A 19,565-nucleotide genomic window follows, 5' to 3' on the forward strand; every position below is an offset into this window, starting at 1 on the left:
AACATTTCCTTCTCTTCCTTTTTCATTTTCTGCTCCTTTTGGCAAACTCTGAAAGAAATAAAGACTTCAGGCATAGGTAAGCAACACGGTATTTGCTTGAGTTAATATAGAAAGGGTAAAATCTTGTCGATGCTGTGGTGACCTTTTAAGCTCATTTCAGATCTGTACTTGTGAGCAACTAAAAGATCACATCTTAAGATTGTGACCGCCTTTTATAATTCTCATTCTCATAAAGCTGTAGATGCGGTGGTTTAACTATGTCCTCTGAGCTTATTTAATCTCCCAGTTCACTGCCATGTTCAGTACAGTGTGTTTCGCTCTGCCATGGCAGAGAGAGAATGCAGCTGATTTACGGCTGCATTTTCTCCTCTTGGTTTTTAATGGGGGTCAAATTACATTATCCAACTTACATTGTCCATTAGTTATTAAGTACACATTGCTACACCACTGCAATACAACAAAATCTCATTGCAAGAAATCCAATCTATTATGAAAAGAATAATTTTCCATATTGGATAATGATGTCAGTGAAGTGATAATAGAATATAATACAATTCTTTAGTCATTGGTAGACTGAAGATAATCGTGCTCATAAACTGACTTACATTGGAAAGGGAAAGGTGCCTTGATTATTTGCTCAACACAATTCTATGTAATAAAAGACACGCCAGCTGCACCACAAACTACAAGTCCCAACATTTGATAAAAAGAAAATATACAAAGACTGAGTTTTCAGTGATAGCCTGATAGGTGACTGTCGGGGAAATCTTGGTCTGCTGTCTTTACTGACAATGGCTGATGTATTGATTTTCTGTCAAATGCTCAGCGGGGTTACATGTAGTCAACTTCAGATGGAAAGCCATGTGATATTTTCTGGAATGACCGAATTGACAAAACAATTAGAAGCTCTTTTTGATTCTCTTCCTCCATGGAACAACCTTTTATCACCTTGTTTAAATATAAATATAAAATGATCACCTGAAGAGGACCTCTGGTCCAAACGATTAAAAAGAACAATGTGTGCCATTTGAGCAGGTGTGTGTGCCTATCTACTTCTCTCACAACTAGCCCCTGTTCTACATAGAACAGCAGGACATCAATATCAGAAAGCTTACATCTAGTAAGATACACAGACTGATCAGTGTTTGCAAGGGCAAAAACGTAAGTTTGGTCTCAGAGCTTGAAATACATTTGCATATTTAAAGGAGATTTATGAAGGAAAACACAGCATGTGTCTGTATAGAACGGGTGGCTGCCTCTCCTTCATGAGGGAACTAACAATAGGACTGGGAGGTGGGTGATCTCACTACAATGTGCATTGACCCCCTACTAAGGATGTCCCCATCCACTCCAACCATGCTCCCTCCATTGCCTTGCCAGCATGTAGCAAAATCCAATTATCTTCTACAAACTAGATGTTGTCAGTGAATATAGATGGAGTGTATGGCCATAGCTCAAGGTCAGGGAATAACGCCTTATACTTTCATACACTGTGGGGGATCAACGCTGTTCTACATGCAACTGGGAGCTGATAAGATATCAGCTGATTGCACATGGCAGATAGAATGCAAAGTAGAATCCAGTTATTGAGGCTTGCTACTGACCTACTACTAAGACAGCAGTTGTTTTTCAAAGCTAGCCGCGTGTACCTGAAATGTGCTGGAGACCAACATATCAGTCAACTTGGTCAGCGGGCTGGCTGTGACATGTGCGCCCGAGGTTTGCTGCAGTGTCCTGTCATCACTGATTCATTGAAGGTCAATTGTCATTTAAAATTATTTATTAGAGTTGACAATTCCACCGACCCACAGGTCTTTTCTTCTTGTTGTATTCTAAAAATATAAGCTTTGGCGCTGTCATACCGACCATAAGCCCCAAAAGAACCCTCAAGGTTATAGTTGAAATTCAGTCTTAATCCACTTTGAATGACGCCCTGCTGACAGGTTTCTCAGTAATGCTTATCAGATCTGGCAGAACTGTGCTGTATCTTCCTCTAATAACCCTGCTCTCTAAGGTGGCACTAAACACTACATCACTAAACAACGTTAAACATCTTTGTTTAGTCAGAGAACATACAGAAATCACTGCTCAGTTTACAACGTCAGTTCAAGTCAGAACGGGAGGGGGGGGGGGTAAACTATCACAAGACAACCAAACTCATTAGGGGGTTTTATTTATTTGTTTGTTTCTTTATTGTTTCAAAATGCTTTTAATCTAGATTTAATTGTTATTGTGTGTTTTCTCTTATCATGTTTTGTCAGCACTTTGGGCTGCCTCTTTGCATGAAAGGACTCATGTCAAGTATTTATTTATTTTCACAGTAAAAATAAACATACAGTATATTAAATAAACAACACAATAGAGAATATTCAGTGCCGGAAGTGGCAGAAATCTCAAATATCACCAAATTCAAAAAAACAACAACATTAAGTGATTACTTTTATTATTCTTTTAAGTTACTATAATAAGTAGTAGTAGCAGAGTGTCACTGTTAGTATATTAATAGCATCACACTTCATTTTGAAGTCCGCCAAACTTTCACACTTTTCTTCCTGACTGAAGTTGAAGTGATTTCTCTCGTTGATAGATTTGCCACGGCGTTGTTTGTGCGTTCCCTGACAATCAATTCATCAACTCGGAGAGCGAGTTCATTAAGAGCAGTCAGCTGTTAAGAGGAAGGACCTCTTGCCTAATTATCATTTGTGTCGTGTGTTGTCATTTTGGGAACAAAGACAAGTCAAAGCTTTCAAAAAAAAATCTGCTTTTAAAAATAAAGATCAGGTCTAACTATAGTCTCCAGCGTCCATTAGACTGCAGTTGTTGTTTTTAGTAACACTCTGAAAATCATGTGTTTTAGCGGAAGCCTGAGCAGATTTCTAATGGAGGATGTCCTTGCTGATACTTCATTTACTACCATGCACTCGTCTCAAGTCATCTTTGTTGTGAGACCCGTTCTGTCTGGAGTATGCGCCTGCATTTATGCGTCCCGCCACAGCAGGATTGGTTCTATTTGGGTCTGCTGTGTGTCTGTCGGGTTGGAAACCTCCTGTGGTTATGAAAGATTACTTTGTTGACTTGGTTTGAAGTTTAATAAAATATTTTTTTTCTGTGCTTGAATCACAGCTTGATGGATGCATAGTGTGTTTGGATTGTTGCTTCAGCTATGCATTTGTGTTTGTCAAAAAAAAAAAAAAACAGGTCCCAGGAGAAACCGAAAGCATACTTGTTTGCACTCTTCTGGCAATAACCAGGCTGCTGCTGTTGTATATACAGTGGAGTTTTATATTCTTCTAGATACACTCAGAGGTATGATGGATCAGGGTAAAGGGAGTAATTAAGAGTTTTGTTAAAGGATCCACTGTACCTCAATAAATACGTGCCACTTCACACTCCTGTGTTTTTCACTAACTCTGACCTGCAACATTAACCAGTGCTTCAATAACACTATACAGTGTTTCCAATATGCCCACCTTGGATTGATCTATACACATTCATGCAGATGACTGGAGTGTCCTCTCTCTTTTGACATCAGAGGCTGACTGTATCGTAGATGAGCTTCACCCTGATGTCATGTTTCATCTCTTTCTATTTTGCCACATTGAATCTCATTCTGTTTTTCTTTTTCCCGTGTCCTTGGCTTAAACTGTAACTGTGCCAAATTGACTCCCTGAATGGCTTTTGAATCCATTTTAATTGTATTACACAATGTTTCTTATTGAGAGCACTGTAGCCCTTCCAGCTTTATTGACTTGGGCTTCTTTCTCTCTTTTTTTTTTCCCCTCCTCTCAGCAACAGCCCCGCTCACAAGTACTACCTGGCCACCAGTCCGGTGAACGGTGCTGTGTACCTTTCGGACACCAGCAGCAGGAAGGTGTTCAAGGTGAAATCCCTGAATGTTGTGAAAGATGTGGCCAAGAATCTGGAGCTGCTGGCGGGTACCGGAGACCAATGTCTCCCATATGATGACAGTCGCTGCGGGGATGGAGGAAAGGCTGTAGAGGCCACTCTTACTAACCCCAGAGGTAATGTATGGAAGTTATTGTAATCCATGTCGTGTGTTCTTACAGCTTTGTTGTGGGTCTTGTATAGTGTAACCCTTTCAAGTACACCACAATTCATAGTTGTTGATAAAAGTCCCAAAGGCTAGATCAATACTCTTCAGTTTCCATGCATTCAATTCTCCTCTCTGACCTCCATCACTCACGACATACATGTAGCCCCCGGGCTTCAGTTATTACACAACTCAATTTATCTTGTCACTGTATTTCTTTCATCTTTTGAACAGTCTTTTTTTTTTTTTTCTTTTACTGTTATTTATGTAGACCAGATGCTTCTTAAATGATGTTTTACAGATCCTGTAATTTAAAAAAAAGCAGAAAACAAGCACAGCTATGGATAATATCAGATTCACTGTTACTCAAGGCAGAGAGAGCAAACAAGAAAGAGAGTGTATTGATGAAATTTAAGTTGTAATTGAATCAATACATACAGTTCTCTTCATCTATTTTGATGTTTCTATTGTTCTCCATTATTGATCCCAAAATCAATCCTCCCATTAGTTGTCATTGCAGTGATAAGTCTTTAATTTTCATTGCAGTGAATAGACTGTAATTGTCATTTAGTGGTGCTTTAAGCTGCAGATAAACAAAATAACGGATGGATATTTCCTCTCCTGACCATTGGTTGCCTTTTTATCTGCAGGCATTACGGTGGATAAGTACGGTATAATCTTCTTTGTGGATGGGACCATGATTCGCAGGATTGATCAGAATGGTATCATCTCTACTCTTCTGGGCTTCAATGACCTGACCTCTGCCCGACCCCTCAGCTGTGATTCTGTGATGGACATCTCTCAGGTACGACCTCTCTGACCCGGGCAGCCGCCATGTGTCTTCTTGTCTCTCAGCCTACACCATTCACCTTGGCTGACCCTGGCTCCAAGATGCTTTTATCTCCATGTGAGCTTTTGTTTCTGTAGCTGGAGGCTCCTCGCCTGGATCCAGTTGCCTTTGACCTGGATTTGATCCACATTTGTTTATTGGCTGCATCATTGGGTTTTTTTTTTTACATTTACTGGACTTGTGAAAGATACGCAGGTAGAGGAAGACAGTTAAAGCCTTCAGGCATTTCACTGTGCTGGGATTTCATGGTTTTCCTGAGTTCATTAAAGCTCATGTCAGTAAGGTTTCTGTATCTGTGATTTATCATAATTGAATGCTTGGAAATAATACAACATAGGTCATGTCTTTATAACTGCAAAAAAAAGTGCATTATGCAGCATGGCAGAAAGCAAACACTTCTGAATGTGTTGAAATATGAAACAGACCAAACTAAATACTAAAACGTGCCCGTGTGTAGATGGCAATTTGTGGTGTATTTTAATTGTATGCGTTTATTGCACTCGGAATAAATGAAAACATTCATACTCAGGATGTTACTAACTTCATTAAAAAAAGGAGGGTCTGAATTTGCAGCGATGGATGACTTTGGTCCAAAAGATTGGGATTTCAGGAGAGCAGCCCAAAACTCTGCTGTGCCTGTGTGAATTACAAAATGTAATTTATCTTGTGGTTAACAAGCAAATCAAAATAAAAATGAAAATGAGCAGTAAATGGGACTCAGGCTAGGCTGGGGAACCAGCAGGCACGGAAATAAACATAGCACCAGGGTACAGAGCAATTTGGAAACTGGAAGTGTCTTGCTGTGTCAAGTGGACACACAGCCGGTAGTGCAGAAGACCTCCCGACCTATAGCTGTAAGGGGACCATCAAAATGACCTTTAACCTCACTGGCTCTCAATTCAATTACACATGTTCACTGATGCATGCAAACACATATTCAAAAACACACATATGTACCAGACCAGTGCAACAGACTGAACACATCCCCCTTAACTTGGCCCTTAAAGAAAAAAGAGATTTGTATCACTTCAGGTGGCATAGACACTCACACAGAACTCAACTTTATTTGTTAAATAAATGTTAAGAGTCGGTCTTTCATTTGTTTCACCATGTCAAATAGTATCTGATGACGTTAATGAAGAAGTCTTAACACCTCCATTTTCAAGTCATATCTGTTATTTAAAACCTGCCAGTGACACTGGAGCATAACTGCAGTTAATGTTAGATATATATTTTTATTTAGGGTAACATGATCTATCACAGAAAATGGACATCCCAATTTTTTGCTAATCTGTAGCTGTAGACATACGAATGAATCTCTGTTCCACGTGACTTTGTAGACTGCAGCCCACCGTGATATTTTAGAACAATTTCTTTTAAAAAGGATGAATTATGATTTTTTTTTTCTGTTGTGTGTTATTTATTACAACAATCTACAACAGGGATGGGCAACTTTGGACACGGCAAGGGCAATTGATGGTAATTGATTCTCCCTGCCAAAGGGCCAAAATTGTAGTATACAAAAACGATCAATTATGAATCAATTATTTAAAAAAATCAATTATGTCTCAAATTGAACTCAATATATGCCGGTGATCAAATATTATTATGGACGTATTTCTGGTTTTCATGATTTCATGGCAGATTTTGTCACATTTTCTTCATGTTTCCAATTCATTGATATGCAAAAATTGACCTGAGGGCCACATTGAGGGTTGATGGGGGCCGCATGTGGCCCCCATGCCGCCAGTTGCCCACCCCTGATCTACAACATGTATTGTTTTACTGTCTCTCTAAACTAAAGAGCATTGCTGGGTCTTCATAATTAGATGTGAGTGATGTATCAGCTTTGCTCCATGTGCAAGCACTCGTTTGTATCTTGTTCCATCGGGTGTGTTATGAGGTATGGCTAGCAAACTGGTCCTGTGGGGGCCTGTCATGCCAGTGTAGAGAAGCTTTCTGAGTGTGCGAAATGATGAATCTGGTGGAGGGGCAAAGCCTCCAGCTGCCCATTTTAAGCCTCAGGGGAACTCCCTCCTTATGACCTGCGCTTGCTGCCCCCCAACCCACCCCCACCCTCGCACACAATCACAAGCGCCTATAGATACTCGCCATCCCAGCTCCAAGATAGCGAGGACACAGGCAGACTGACTGCAGCTCTACAACGATGACAAATCGCACAAGCTCTGCCAGAGACACTCAGACAGTAAAAAGCATCCATTAAAAATTCATCCAGGGCACATAGCTTCCTACTTCAAACACTCCCCATCCCCTCACTTAGAACCAGAGTTCCTCTGGAGAAGGCTTATCATACTGGTCATTACTTTTGCTGTACCTCACCTGTTCTTCTTCTTTTTTTTAAAGTCGGCTCTCTTTCTCTCTTTTTTTGATGAGGTCATTGTTATCCGGCAATGCCATCTGTGCAGTGAGTGTTCTGCAGCACAATTCACTCTTAATTCCATCTGCAGCATTTAGCTATTTAACCACTCTGCCTTGTAACTTTTTATTATCATGCAAAAGGACAATAGTTTGACCTCTTTCAGGAATGCATTAATTTGTTTATTCCCAGGCCTTAGGCCCTCGCTGTTTCAGAAATGTGTCTCATTTTCTGTTTCAAGACTTGAAAATCTCATCTGCCTCCCCTGCTGAGTTCAAACTTAAATTGAGGGAAGCCATGTCTTGAAACAAGATCGCTTGAACACATTTCAAGGGTGTTAGCAGCCTCAGAAAGCTTTATCAAGTCTCTGACTGTGACATTCATTTCAAATCTGAGAGAGACTTCAAATACTGACGTATAAGACATCATGCTGCTGTGAGCAAAGAGTGAAGCCATTGCTAATGGAAGTTGGCATTATACCTCTAATACAAGCTCAAATATTTTTAAAAATAGATATGGGTTGTGTTGGTTCAAATCCATGACTTGCTTCCTTGACTGTGTGTATTTTAGGTTTTTGCTGGTGGTGGCTGTGTCAGTCAGGCAGGCACAATTGACAGCTTCCCCACTGTATGAGGCGGGGGGAGCATGATCGGGTTACAGCATATGGGACAGCAGCTCGGGAAATATCCCCTCATCAGTCAGAGTGGCGTGAAAACCTCCTTACAGGCAGCTCCCCCGAGCCACTCCACACTCTGGCTTATAAAATATTTAACCACCAGTGTTGACAAGAAATAGGTTTTAAGGAATTGAAAGTCTCCCCTTCATTTCCCAAGTAAATGCATTTTCTGCTAACTGAAAGACGACATGCATCCACGGCCTGTGTACTGTTTGTCGTATGTGGCCAAAGAAATGTCCTATTATATAAACCTCCTCTTTATTGGGGGGGGGGGGGGGGGGGGGTTGGTGGGAGGTTTATTGGAGGCGAGCTGTGTGTGATGTTCAAATCTGTTTCTCATTCAAAGCTGGACAAGAGCTTGGTTTGATGGAGTGTCAGGGATTCAAGAACATGACCAGTGCCCGGAGTTTACATACATTTCAATAATGATCCAGATGGAGCGGAGCCTCCTGGCAGTTTAGCTTTGTATCAGCATTATCATAATAAGGAATATGTGCCATTAGCTGGTAAACAAAACTGATAATAAAAAGGCTCTTGACTAAACACTCAGACAATGAAGTCAAGGTGAGGCATTTATTTAATTTTTGTTTTTTGTTCGATTAATCTTCTCTCTTAGCTTAATAGTCAACCATAGTTATAGCTCCATGAATTTAATCACCTTCAATATCTGAGTCTTGGAGAAATTATTTGTAACAATGTCAAGGCTGCTCTCTCATCTAATATGTTACCACAAACCTGAACCTGTCTTTGCATTTGTCCTGTTTTTAATCAGTCCCCTTTTGTTGGTGCTCCAAGGCCTCTATTGAAATATGGCACTTCATATTATGTTCCTTAGCGATCCCTGTGGGACCTCAAGTGAGAGGGAGACCGGTAAATTGGATGAATCCAATAATTCCAATTTGTTAAAAGCCTGATGCATTGTTTGCACAACAATAAGTCATGATTTAGGAGGCCAGCGGCAGGTTAGACTTTCATTTGGTAAGTGTGCTTCTGTGTCTTTTCAAGGACTCGGAGCAATCTCTTGTCATTACAAAATTAATAACCCAAAGTAAGGAAAAACAGTGTCCCTGTAGAGGTGAAGGATGCGGATGCCCAGTCCTTGGGTGTCCAGATTCTTCATGATCGATTGCAGTGTGTGTGTTTTTCAGTAAATCTGATTATTTGAATGATCTCCCCTTGTTCTGCCCTTCATCACAACCAATCTTATCATCTTTGATCTAAACAGTCATGTTTTTTGCATTTCCCCTTTTAATAGTACACCAGCTGCTATTTTCATCCTTATCAGATAATAAACCGTTCAAAAAGTGTTTGTGCCGTCGGCGTAAACTATGAGGTAGCCTACCTTTTTTCACAGCAGCCTGTATTTTTTTGTAAGCAGTTCCTCCCTTGTGGGACTGTTTTCCTCTGATAAAGTGAAAAATGTGTGGATCAATAAGACCATGGCCTGTTTTTGTGACCTGAGGCTGATGTTCTTGGTGTGTTTTTTTTTTTTTCATTCCAGGTGCGTCTTGAGTGGCCCACAGACCTGGCAGTGAGTCCCATGGACAACTCCCTGTACGTCCTGGACAATAACGTAGTCCTCCAGATCTCAGAAAACCACCAGGTCCGTATTGTCGCAGGCCGGCCGATGCACTGCCAAGTGCCCGGGATTGACCACTTCCTCATGAGCAAAGTGGCCATCCATGCCACCCTGGAGTCGGCCAATGCCCTGGCTGTGTCCCACAATGGCATTTTGTACATCGCTGAGTCAGATGAAAAGAAAATAAACCGAGTACGACAGGTGTCCACCAATGGAGAGATCTCCTTGGTTGCAGGGGCACCAAGTGGCTGTGACTGCAAGAATGACGCCAACTGTGATTGTTACTCTGGTGATGAAGGCTACGCCAAAGACGCTAAACTGAATGCACCCTCATCTCTGGCCGTGTGTCCGGATGGAGAACTTTATATCGCAGATCTTGGAAACATCCGTATCCGCTATGTGCGCAGAAACAAGCCCTATCTGAACCCCCTCAGCATGTACGAGGTGTCCTCCCCCATTAATGATGAACTCTACCTGTTTGACTCCAACGGCAGCCACATTTTCACACAAAGCCTGACTACAGGAGACCACCTCTACAATCTGACCTACACAGGAGCAGGAGATCTGAGCAGCATCACCGATAAGAACAAAAACACGGTGATGATCAGACGAGACACAACAGGACTGCCACTGTGGCTGATGGTCCCTGATGGACAGACGTTCTGGTTCACCATTGGTACCAACAATGCCCTGAAAACTGTCGCCGCCCAGGGTCAAGAACTCGCCGTTATGACCTACCATGGGAGCTCAGGGCTTTTAGCAACTAAGACCAATGAAAACGGGTGGACAACCTTCTTTGAGTAAGTAATGTTAAGAAACATTTGCCAAACACCTTTGTAATCCTGATACCCAGAGTCTGAATCCCAGTTGAGCTTATTTTAGATTTCTGCCTTACCCCAGAGAGGGAGAGCAGCTCAATAGATCTTTTAAATCTCTTAAATCTAATATCATTTCAGCAGTATCTGAAATGGAAACTTCAAATTCTTAGTAGCACAAAATGCTAAGGTGCTTAACTTAGTGAGTGAATGTTGAGAGCACAGGATATCTTTGACATCGGAGTTTAGTGTTTAGGCACATGAACTACCTCCGCATGCCTTTATGTCTATATCACTCACAGTACAAGACCTGTTAAAGTATCGATGTAATCCTATTTGCTGTTATCATACCAAATAGGATTACTGGATCATGTGTTCCTCATCTTCACCCTTGCTTACAGTGACAGGCGGCACTCCATCATTTCTTGGAGCGGAAAGGTTCAGGAATAACATATATCTCCTGGCAAGCTTCACTTAACCCATAGGATTGTCACAGGACTTTGTGATATACGCAACATAGAAAAGAAAGAGGTGGTAACTGATGCAGGCACACCGCACGATGGTGAAGGGAAAATTAAAAAAAACACTCCCACATACTGCTGCATTGAAGCATTTCATGTCCACGCGACTTCTATGAAGCAATCTGTCCCTTAGCTTAATATGCTGTATCGAGGGATACCGTGCTTACAGCATGTCATTCCAAAAAGTGTGATTAAGCAGATTGGCTGGTCAGACATCTGTTACACCTCACTGGAGGAATATAACACTCTGACACATAATCAGACGCTCTGTTTAATCTGAGCAGACATTTATCACCTGTGTTTGATTTGGATGTCATCTGAGACGGTTTCATCGGCATTTCTCAAGGTAGAGTGAATTGCCTACGGCTTCGACAAATCCAGTGGGTGGGTGGAAATCTGAATTATTTCTTTTTGAATTCCCCTAAAATGGCTGCTTTTAATATCAGGTCTGAGAATACTTTTCTGCACAATGTGAAGAGAAGCGAGAGCTATTTTAACACCAGTGACCCCGAAGGGCTTGTTTGAAGAAGGAATAAAAACAGGGGCTGTTTATTACATTTCTCTCATGTCTCAACGACACTTTGGAACATAAAAACGAAGTACACCAACATTGTTGTGATGTTTGAATGACACACATTCATGTGGAGTTCATGTTGAGAAATGTACACGTCATTCTGGATTTGGATGACGCTTAACCTTGAGGGTTGTTCAAACAGTCATGTTCAACATAATTGAACTGTTCAACTGTTGATCCCTTAAGACAAAACTCATGGTGGTTGCAGTGAGTAAAACTAAGAAATGAACAACTTGTTTTTTCTTCTTAATTATGATTATAATAGTTCAAATTTTGTGCAAAGTCCTTAATTCAACCGGTTATCCCAGGAGTTATTTTTGGGGGCCTTTTTGCCTCTATTGGATTGGACAGCTGAAGAGAGAGAGGAATGACATGCAGCAATAGGGCCGAGGTCGGATTTGAACCCACGGTCGCTGCCAAAGGACTAGCTTATGTACATGGGTCTGCGACTAAACCTCCAGGCTATGTGGCACTCAAACCAAAGTATTTTTTAAAGGATCACTGTATCATCGTAAAATTCCACTGAAGGTCTCTGGAAACAAAATACTGAATGATTCCCCATGCCCTTGTGGTTGAACTCTATAAACACAGATTGCCAGTTTCCTTTTTACTACTTCCTTTTTTTAAATTATTTAAAAACACCTTTTTACTAACAAACACAAGAGAATCAATAGAGCCAAGTTGTGGCTATGTCCCTGATTCCTTTCCTTTTCAAGAGAGTTTGAAATTAGCAAAAGCTATAAACTGTCTGTGCAGAAGTTCTCTATTGAAACTATGCTGAATTGCATCACCCCTATTAAATACCATAAATTAATTGCGTGTGAATGAGAGAAGCAAGAAAAAGCATTAGAAAAGGGTTGAGGCTAAAATGTAGAGAAGAATGTAGAGTTCACGTTCACCTACAAGCCAGTCAGATCATCTATGTTTCATCTAGAGCTGATGAAGAGAGTTTGTTTTTCCTGAATACGGTAATTAGCTTTGAAGGTCACTCCACCGCCTGAGGGTCAAAACCATAATTTAGCAACAGAATTGAAAAAGACCCTCTATTTATCTCTGCACAACAAAGTGCACTTCTAAACATTTTACTCATTTTAATGAATGTGTGTCCGCTTCCTCTGCACAGAGACAATACATTTATAACAATTTGGATGAATGCAGAAACAAAACATGAACATGGACTTTGAACAAAGGACACCGGCTCCACAGCCTCTCTGTTGTAACCCGTGGCAACCTTATCAGCCTTGACATTTAGTATATACGCAGATGCTCCGCTAACCTCCTAATGTTTTCTTTGTAATGATAACTGATTATGCTCAAGGGTTATGGTAAATCTATTTAATCATTTAGCATTTCAGTGGTGGTTTAATTGTTGACTTGGCCTCTAATTAACAGGGCAGTAATGCTTTTATTTAGTAACAAATGGGCTTTTGTCTCTGGCTTCAGGCGAATGTTATTAGGTTGGTTTATTACATCAATGCTATTAGCTTTATCATGTTAAGATGAAGAAATGGCATGGTGTTCCGTCTTCAGACTGCTTCACAGTCATCAGGCAGATGTGTTCTGAAATTCTCCAGCAGCAAGAGGAAGTGAAAATATGAGAATAAGTCATAAAACTGAGGTTAGGTATGCTAGAGGGGATGCTGATGTGAAGTGTCCGGTCTATTGTTGGGTCCCAGCGTGAAAGGTCAGAGAGCTAGTATGTGACACAGAGGTGATGCGATCCGAATGGACTTTTGGCCATCCAGGGGTAAAGTAGTCCTCTCCTTCCACTGAGCACCCTGCCCCCGCATGCCCCTCTTGTCCACAGAAAGCAAGCTAATAGGCGGCTGAGTTGAAGCAGGCAAGAGCCATTAGAGCTCAGCGGTGAAGCCTGGGGAAAGGCTCCAGCTCAAGGCCTTAATTGAGAAAGCAAGAGTTTGGGTCAGTGACCAAGCTGGGGCATGCAGTGTCGCTGTAGAATGAGATTTCTGTCTTTTGGAGTGTCTTTTTTTTCTCTCTGCAGAGTTGAAGGCAGACAGGGAAAATTATCTTTGTCCAATGTTTGATCTGTTTCTACCGGAGTGCGGATCACCTCTATTGCTTTCTTTCCAAAACTTTGACTGTATGATGGAAACGGAGGGATATCTTACTGATAAAATAGGGCCAATTTCAAAAGAAATCTAAATGCCTAAGATATGAATGACTCTGCTATTCAGTATTTCCTGAATTGGAAGACTTGGGTTAAAACGCGTCTTGAATCCCAGCCCCCTTGTATAGTTGAGATCAGATAACATTTATCTCTGGAAGATGATTCCTCTCCCACTCTTCCTCTCCATATTGGATATTTGAGATGGCAGCGCTGAGGAAATATCCGTAAACCAGCACCGCCATCTCATTTATTAGAGGCTTTATTACGGCAGGCAGCAACATTGAAGAGGGCTTTCCAATCTGTATTCACCGCGCAGATAGAAGTCTTCATTTTAAGTAATGTACCGTTCACTCACTCCAATTGTGGAACACTGACAACCTGAAAGATTTTAAATTGTTCTATGCTGATGTGTTCTCCGGGCCAAATGAAACAATCTGGCCACTCATGTTCCTGTTTGTGATGAGCTGACTGATTTGTAGGCTGGAGAGATGCTGCAGATCTCCAAGGAGTTGCACTTCAGTGCTCCTATTTTATAGAGGGTATAATGAGATTACGTGATATCACTAATCTTTTAAGCTAATAAGCAGTTTTTTCCGAATGTGGTGTGTTAAGGTGTGTGCTTTCTTGTCTTGGCCATAACAGCGTTTCCTCGGCAACAGCTGTGTACTTTTACATTGTGTGCTTCCGTCCTTTGTTGGACGTTATTTACAAACTGAGTCACGTTAACGCTGCTTTGACATCCCATTAAAAGTTTAAACTTGTTTAACTTGTTGGTGTACACACTATTCGTTTATGAGTAGTGACTGCAGCAGACAACGCTGCACACTTTGTCAAAGTTGAGTTGGTTATACATCAGTGATCAGAGCTGAAAGATTTGAGTTTTATTTCCTCCGGCTGCCAGCTCTGATGGATTTGTTGCTGTGGTTAGTGCTTGTGTTAAAACATTTTTATAAAATGTTTGACACCAGAGGGAAATATCAGACTCTATATAAAACTCCCAATTCCTTCTTGGGATTATCACTCAAACAGTTTATCCTAGATAGGAGTTCTTAATCACGGGGAGCCCAAGATGGCAGTCAAAGTCATTAGTAGCATTTACCCACATGCATTTCTGAAAACCTGACCTGCATGTGTGATCACGATGCTTCCTCTTGATTTAACAAACCTGAAACAAGCCTCAGTAAATGTTTTTTTGTGCCTCAACGCTGCTTATGATTCTGCTATAGTTCCTGTTTATACACAGTTCAAGATGACATGAGCTCTTTCTTTCTTCGGCTCACGTCAATGTATTTCTTTGTAGGTATGACAGTTATGGGCGTCTGACTAACATCACTTACCCCACGGGCCGAGTGAGCAGCTACCGTACAGATGCAGACAGCTCGGTACGCATCCAAACAGAAGGTTCCAACAAAGAGGATATCACCGTCACCACAAACCTGTCAGCCTCTGGCACCTTCTACACACTCATGCAAGGTGAGTTTCTTTGAATGTTGCTCACCACAGGAGCATGCAAGTTTGAAGGTACTAAGTGGCAATGAAAGCTCCGAAGTCTTGACATTTTCTTCAGCAACAATAACCTTGTTGTTTTCTGGTGTTTGTCTTCTGGTATTGAATTACAATCAAGTTTCTGAAAACATCATGACAGGGAGGTCTGCATGCCGCTTTTTTCACACTTAAGCTTTTTTGTTTCGATGATAAACAAATGTTTCCAAGTATTCTGACAGAGACCTTTATTGAAGAAAATGGGTCTCAATGATTGATAGGTGATTGAAGATCCAACATTTTGCTTTTTATAGCTTTTTGTGTCATTATTATGGAAGTTGTGTCGACGTTCCGAGACAAACTAGTGTCACCCAAGGGACTATTCATCTAATATTTCATAATCTCTGTAGACTGTAACCCAGGTAAGGACCCTCTTACTACGAGATATACCTGAGATTGGAGCCCACAGGGTAGAACCTTCTGGTGTGGCCTTGGTTCAGTATGAAGGAACAATGTGGCCTGTTGCTATCATGGCTTATCACAAGCTTTAACTGGGACAATGCAGAAGGTGGTTCAGTCCTGAATAACGGAACTTTCCTTTTGACTTTTTCAAATTGTATCTAAACGTATGTCATTGCTAGTTTCTAGGGTTAATTAAAAAAAAGGGTTTTTTTTTTTTTAGCTTTGTGCGAGCTGTCCTATAAATGAAGATCTCTCTTCACATGTCAGTTACAGAGCGTCCACGCAGCAGTGTGCTATTTGTTGCTCCTTGTTGTTTCGGTATAATGTGTTGTGCAGCTTCCATTTACCAGAATGGAAACATATATTGACTTCCTGTCACAAAACACAATTTATAAAGCACTGCTGGTGGCTACGCGAGGTAGATTTAGGAAATGTAATTAGAGGGATGCAGGCAGAGGGTGGACTGATGTTGTGGCTTAGTCCCCCTGATTTGTCACACACATTTAGGCTTTCTGATTACATGTTTTTGTTCCCGGCTCAATGCTTCATTGATTACCGGTTGATGGCTTTGAACTTTCTGGACCTCCTTCTGTTTTAAAAGACAGCCACACCCACATAATCTCCCCCTCTTACACCTTTGTTTGGATTTGAACATGTCCTCCACCTTCTGGCCCCACTGACTCACTGCAAAGCTTTGTCTGAAACAGAAGATGACAATCTCCGGTTTCTGTTGATGTTACTCACTGGACTGGTCACCTCCACATTGTGACCTTGTCTTAGACATCTGCTGGAGAGAAGAGCGGCGCCAGGAACTCTCCTGTTAATTAATTCACTATTGTCTGCTATGTAAGCTGGCAACTGGGTGATCACATAACACATGAACCACCGCACCGCCTTCAGGACTCCTTTCATCTGGTTGTGTGTTTTTTTCCTCCTATGGGTGAGCTTTAACGCAGCTCAAGGTTTTAATATGATAACTCTTATCGATAATACAGTGTGAGATATTCTAAATGTGATACACCTAGTCCATTTGAACCTGTATGGCATCATCTAGAATAGTTAAAGACCTATTCAATAGGAAACATGATAACTGTAAAAACAGGAAATCATAACTAATAATATTTATTAAACTGAATTTGCAAACTGCTGTCATTGTACTTATGAATCTATAACATAAAAAAAAACATCCTTTCTTGTAATACATAACTGAAAAGGTGATTCTGATCATGATGGACAGGTGTACTGTTCCATTATATATGTTGTTTAAGCAGACTACATCCCCCTTAAAGGTCAGGGCTCAACAGATACATCCCCTGCTGACCTGCATGCATGCATTAGTCTGAACTCTGCAGTTCAGCATTATTTCAATCCTCATCTAGTCTCAGAGGCCTTCCTAAGGTTGGGTCTGTCCCAGAGACCTTTGGTCAACCCCTGGAGTGTCTGTATGATGGAGCGAGGTAAGGGCCAGTACAAGGTCAGCCCTGCCACCTCCGCCTGTTTCTGATGTCTCAGCAGCACAACGAATCCTGTGATGCTCAGCGCAACAACAAAAAAGCACAAAAAAAAAAAAACATGTTCTTGTGATGGTTGTTGCTTTTCTCTGAGCAAATTAAAGCAATCGCCACAGCTGCTTTCACATGACACAAGGAAATTATATTCTTGTTTTGATTTTTTTTTTCCTGTTAAATGGGTCAGCTAATTAATGTAGTGTTTAGCAAGCCATTAATTTCCCACTGTTCTTAATGAGAATAATATTCATCCTGACTTTGTCAGTCTAGTGGCAGGAGGCAAGGAGGAGGCATTCACTGATGAATGTACACGAGACGCTCAGTGGAAACATTAGTCACTGGTCTGGAGCTGGAACACAGGCTGTCGTCACCTGGGGACAGTAACAGACAGGCTCAGATTTATCCCCTGTGAGTGTGTGTTTGGTGTGTGTGAGTGGGTGTGCGTGCTCACCCTGCCTTCTATGTGGCCACAGGCAAGCTAGCAGCCTTGATAGTTTTCATTCCCCCATATCCTGGAGGCTGCTGCAACAGCTGTAAAACTTTACTTTACTGGCGCTGTGAAGCCTCACACTATTGATCTTTGTTGTCACAGACCCAGCATTATTGCAGGGGTTCAGTTAAATACTGCTGCTAAAGGCTTTCTTTTTGCTGAGCAGCCATTCGGGGTCATTATGTTTGTGTCTCACTGAGATGAATATTAGATTTAGTCACTTAACAGCAGCTAGGAGACACACTGATTGTTCTTCTCTCCTTCTTATTCTAATCATAATTGTTTTCCACTGTTTCCCTTTTTTCATCTTCAGATCAAGTTCGGAACAGCTATTTCATCGGCCTGGATGGCTCACTGCGGCTGGTGTTGGCTAATGGTATGGAGGTGTCCTTGCACACCGAGCCTCACCTTCTGGCTGGCACAACCAACCCCACAGTCAGCAAGAGGAATGTAACCCTGGCCATCGACAACGGCCTCAACCTGGTGGAGTGGAGACAGAGGAAGGAGCAGGCTCGTGGCCAGGTTACTGTGTACGGCCGCAGACTGAGGGTAAGCATGCATCATCGTTAAAAGGAACTCATCCTTTTGCACACTTAAAGACGACCACAGAGTGACTTTTTAAAGGATGGATGGGGGAAATGAAGGGTGAATGGAGGACATTTCTATCATCCTAAAATTGACATTCAATTCTAGCTTCATGTCAGAATTGATTGTGTAAATGAGCTTTGCCCGACCAACTCTTGCATTCCTCACTTGAAGCCTGAGGTTTAGTTTAGCACACAGATGTGTTTTACACTTCGAGACTTCGAGAATACCGTGTTACATGAACGTTTTCATGCTATTCTTCATCTTTCACACTGTATCCTTTTACACCTTAATAACGTTCCGGAGTTGAAGAAATGTTGCCCCGCAGCTATAAGCTGCTGTGTTGTGTTTAAAGCCGTGCGGATGTGTTTCATGGTGTACCTGGATTATATGTGATCTTCTCACCCTTACCTGTAGCAGCCAGAGTGAGCCAATAAAAAACTTGCCATTTTTAAAATGAAAGTCTATTTTTGGTCTTAATGGTACATAAATAGATTAGATACATTCGACTCTGTGTTGTACTAACTTTTTGTAACTTCATTCAGAGAGGTATATGACTTGGGAATTGGCCTCAGTAAACTAATCTTGCAAGATGACCTAGTTACACACAGTATATCAACTGGTTTCTCCTCATAATGAAACACTTGTTGTTAGATTAAATAGCATCTAGAGTTAACTGCTGGAAAATGACTATGAGCGCAAAGGGCACCTTAAAGAAATATATCCAGATTGATTGGCTTGAATTGTTTTTCTTGGCTTCGTCGGGGAAATAACAACTTTGGTTAAGTTGTCTTCCACATTGTCTGGGAGGTGACACAGCTAATGGGGAGGTGCCACTTTGTCTGTCATTGGCTGTTCATTTAATGGCCCTGTCGGCCCTTTGGGAGCGAAAGCTTCTAATGTATGTTTCAGACAATGGCCCCAGGGGTGAGATAGGAAATGGGAGCAGCCTAATGGCAAGAACAGAGGGGATGGACTGAGCTGGAATCATTGAGCGACCTTGAGCGGCATGTCAAGTGATATTACGTGGGTGGCTGGATAAGTGTGTGGCAGTGGACAGGGAGGTGGGGGTCTCGAATACAGAACAGAATAGAGGAATGCATGAGAAACGGAGCATGAGAAACAACTGTGAGGCGCTGACTTCACACGTCGCTCCAGTGCTGGGAATGAGCGGAGACGAGAAGAAAAGCAGAAGGGTTTCAAATGTTGACGTCCGCGTGCGAGTCTGTTAGTCACAATGTGGTACGGCACGTGCATGTTGTCTTCGTATTGTGCCCTCATGGCCTGAGGCTAAACAGGTCACTGAGGGTCCTCAGTTTACCCCGTCCACATGTGACACGTGTCTCTTCTCTCTTGCCCCTTCCCGGTCTGCAACGTTCATGATTCATGGTGTCAGAGCTCAGTGACCGGTCCTTTAGATTCTCCAGACTGTAAAGTTTGAAAATGTAAGGAAATGACAGAACGACT

The 19,565-nt window shown here is 41.7% G+C and overlaps 1 protein-coding gene across 1 annotated transcript in view; it reads left to right on the forward strand.

The window, feature by feature from the left end:
- Nucleotides 1-19,565, forward strand: part of tenm4 (teneurin transmembrane protein 4) — a 137,859-nt gene that overhangs the window by 104,712 nt on the left and 13,582 nt on the right. The window contains exons 22-27 of the mRNA XM_061047042.1: nucleotides 56-76; nucleotides 3,790-4,022; nucleotides 4,702-4,856; nucleotides 9,456-10,333; nucleotides 14,872-15,044; nucleotides 17,827-18,062. Of these exons, the coding sequence (XP_060903025.1) occupies nucleotides 56-76; nucleotides 3,790-4,022; nucleotides 4,702-4,856; nucleotides 9,456-10,333; nucleotides 14,872-15,044; nucleotides 17,827-18,062 (1,696 nt within the window). The remainder of the gene's footprint in view (nucleotides 1-55; nucleotides 77-3,789; nucleotides 4,023-4,701; nucleotides 4,857-9,455; nucleotides 10,334-14,871; nucleotides 15,045-17,826; nucleotides 18,063-19,565) is intronic.

This window comes from Labrus mixtus, chromosome 9 (assembly GCF_963584025.1).
Source record: "Labrus mixtus chromosome 9, fLabMix1.1, whole genome shotgun sequence".
NCBI classification, from domain to species: domain Eukaryota; kingdom Metazoa; phylum Chordata; class Actinopteri; order Labriformes; family Labridae; genus Labrus; species Labrus mixtus.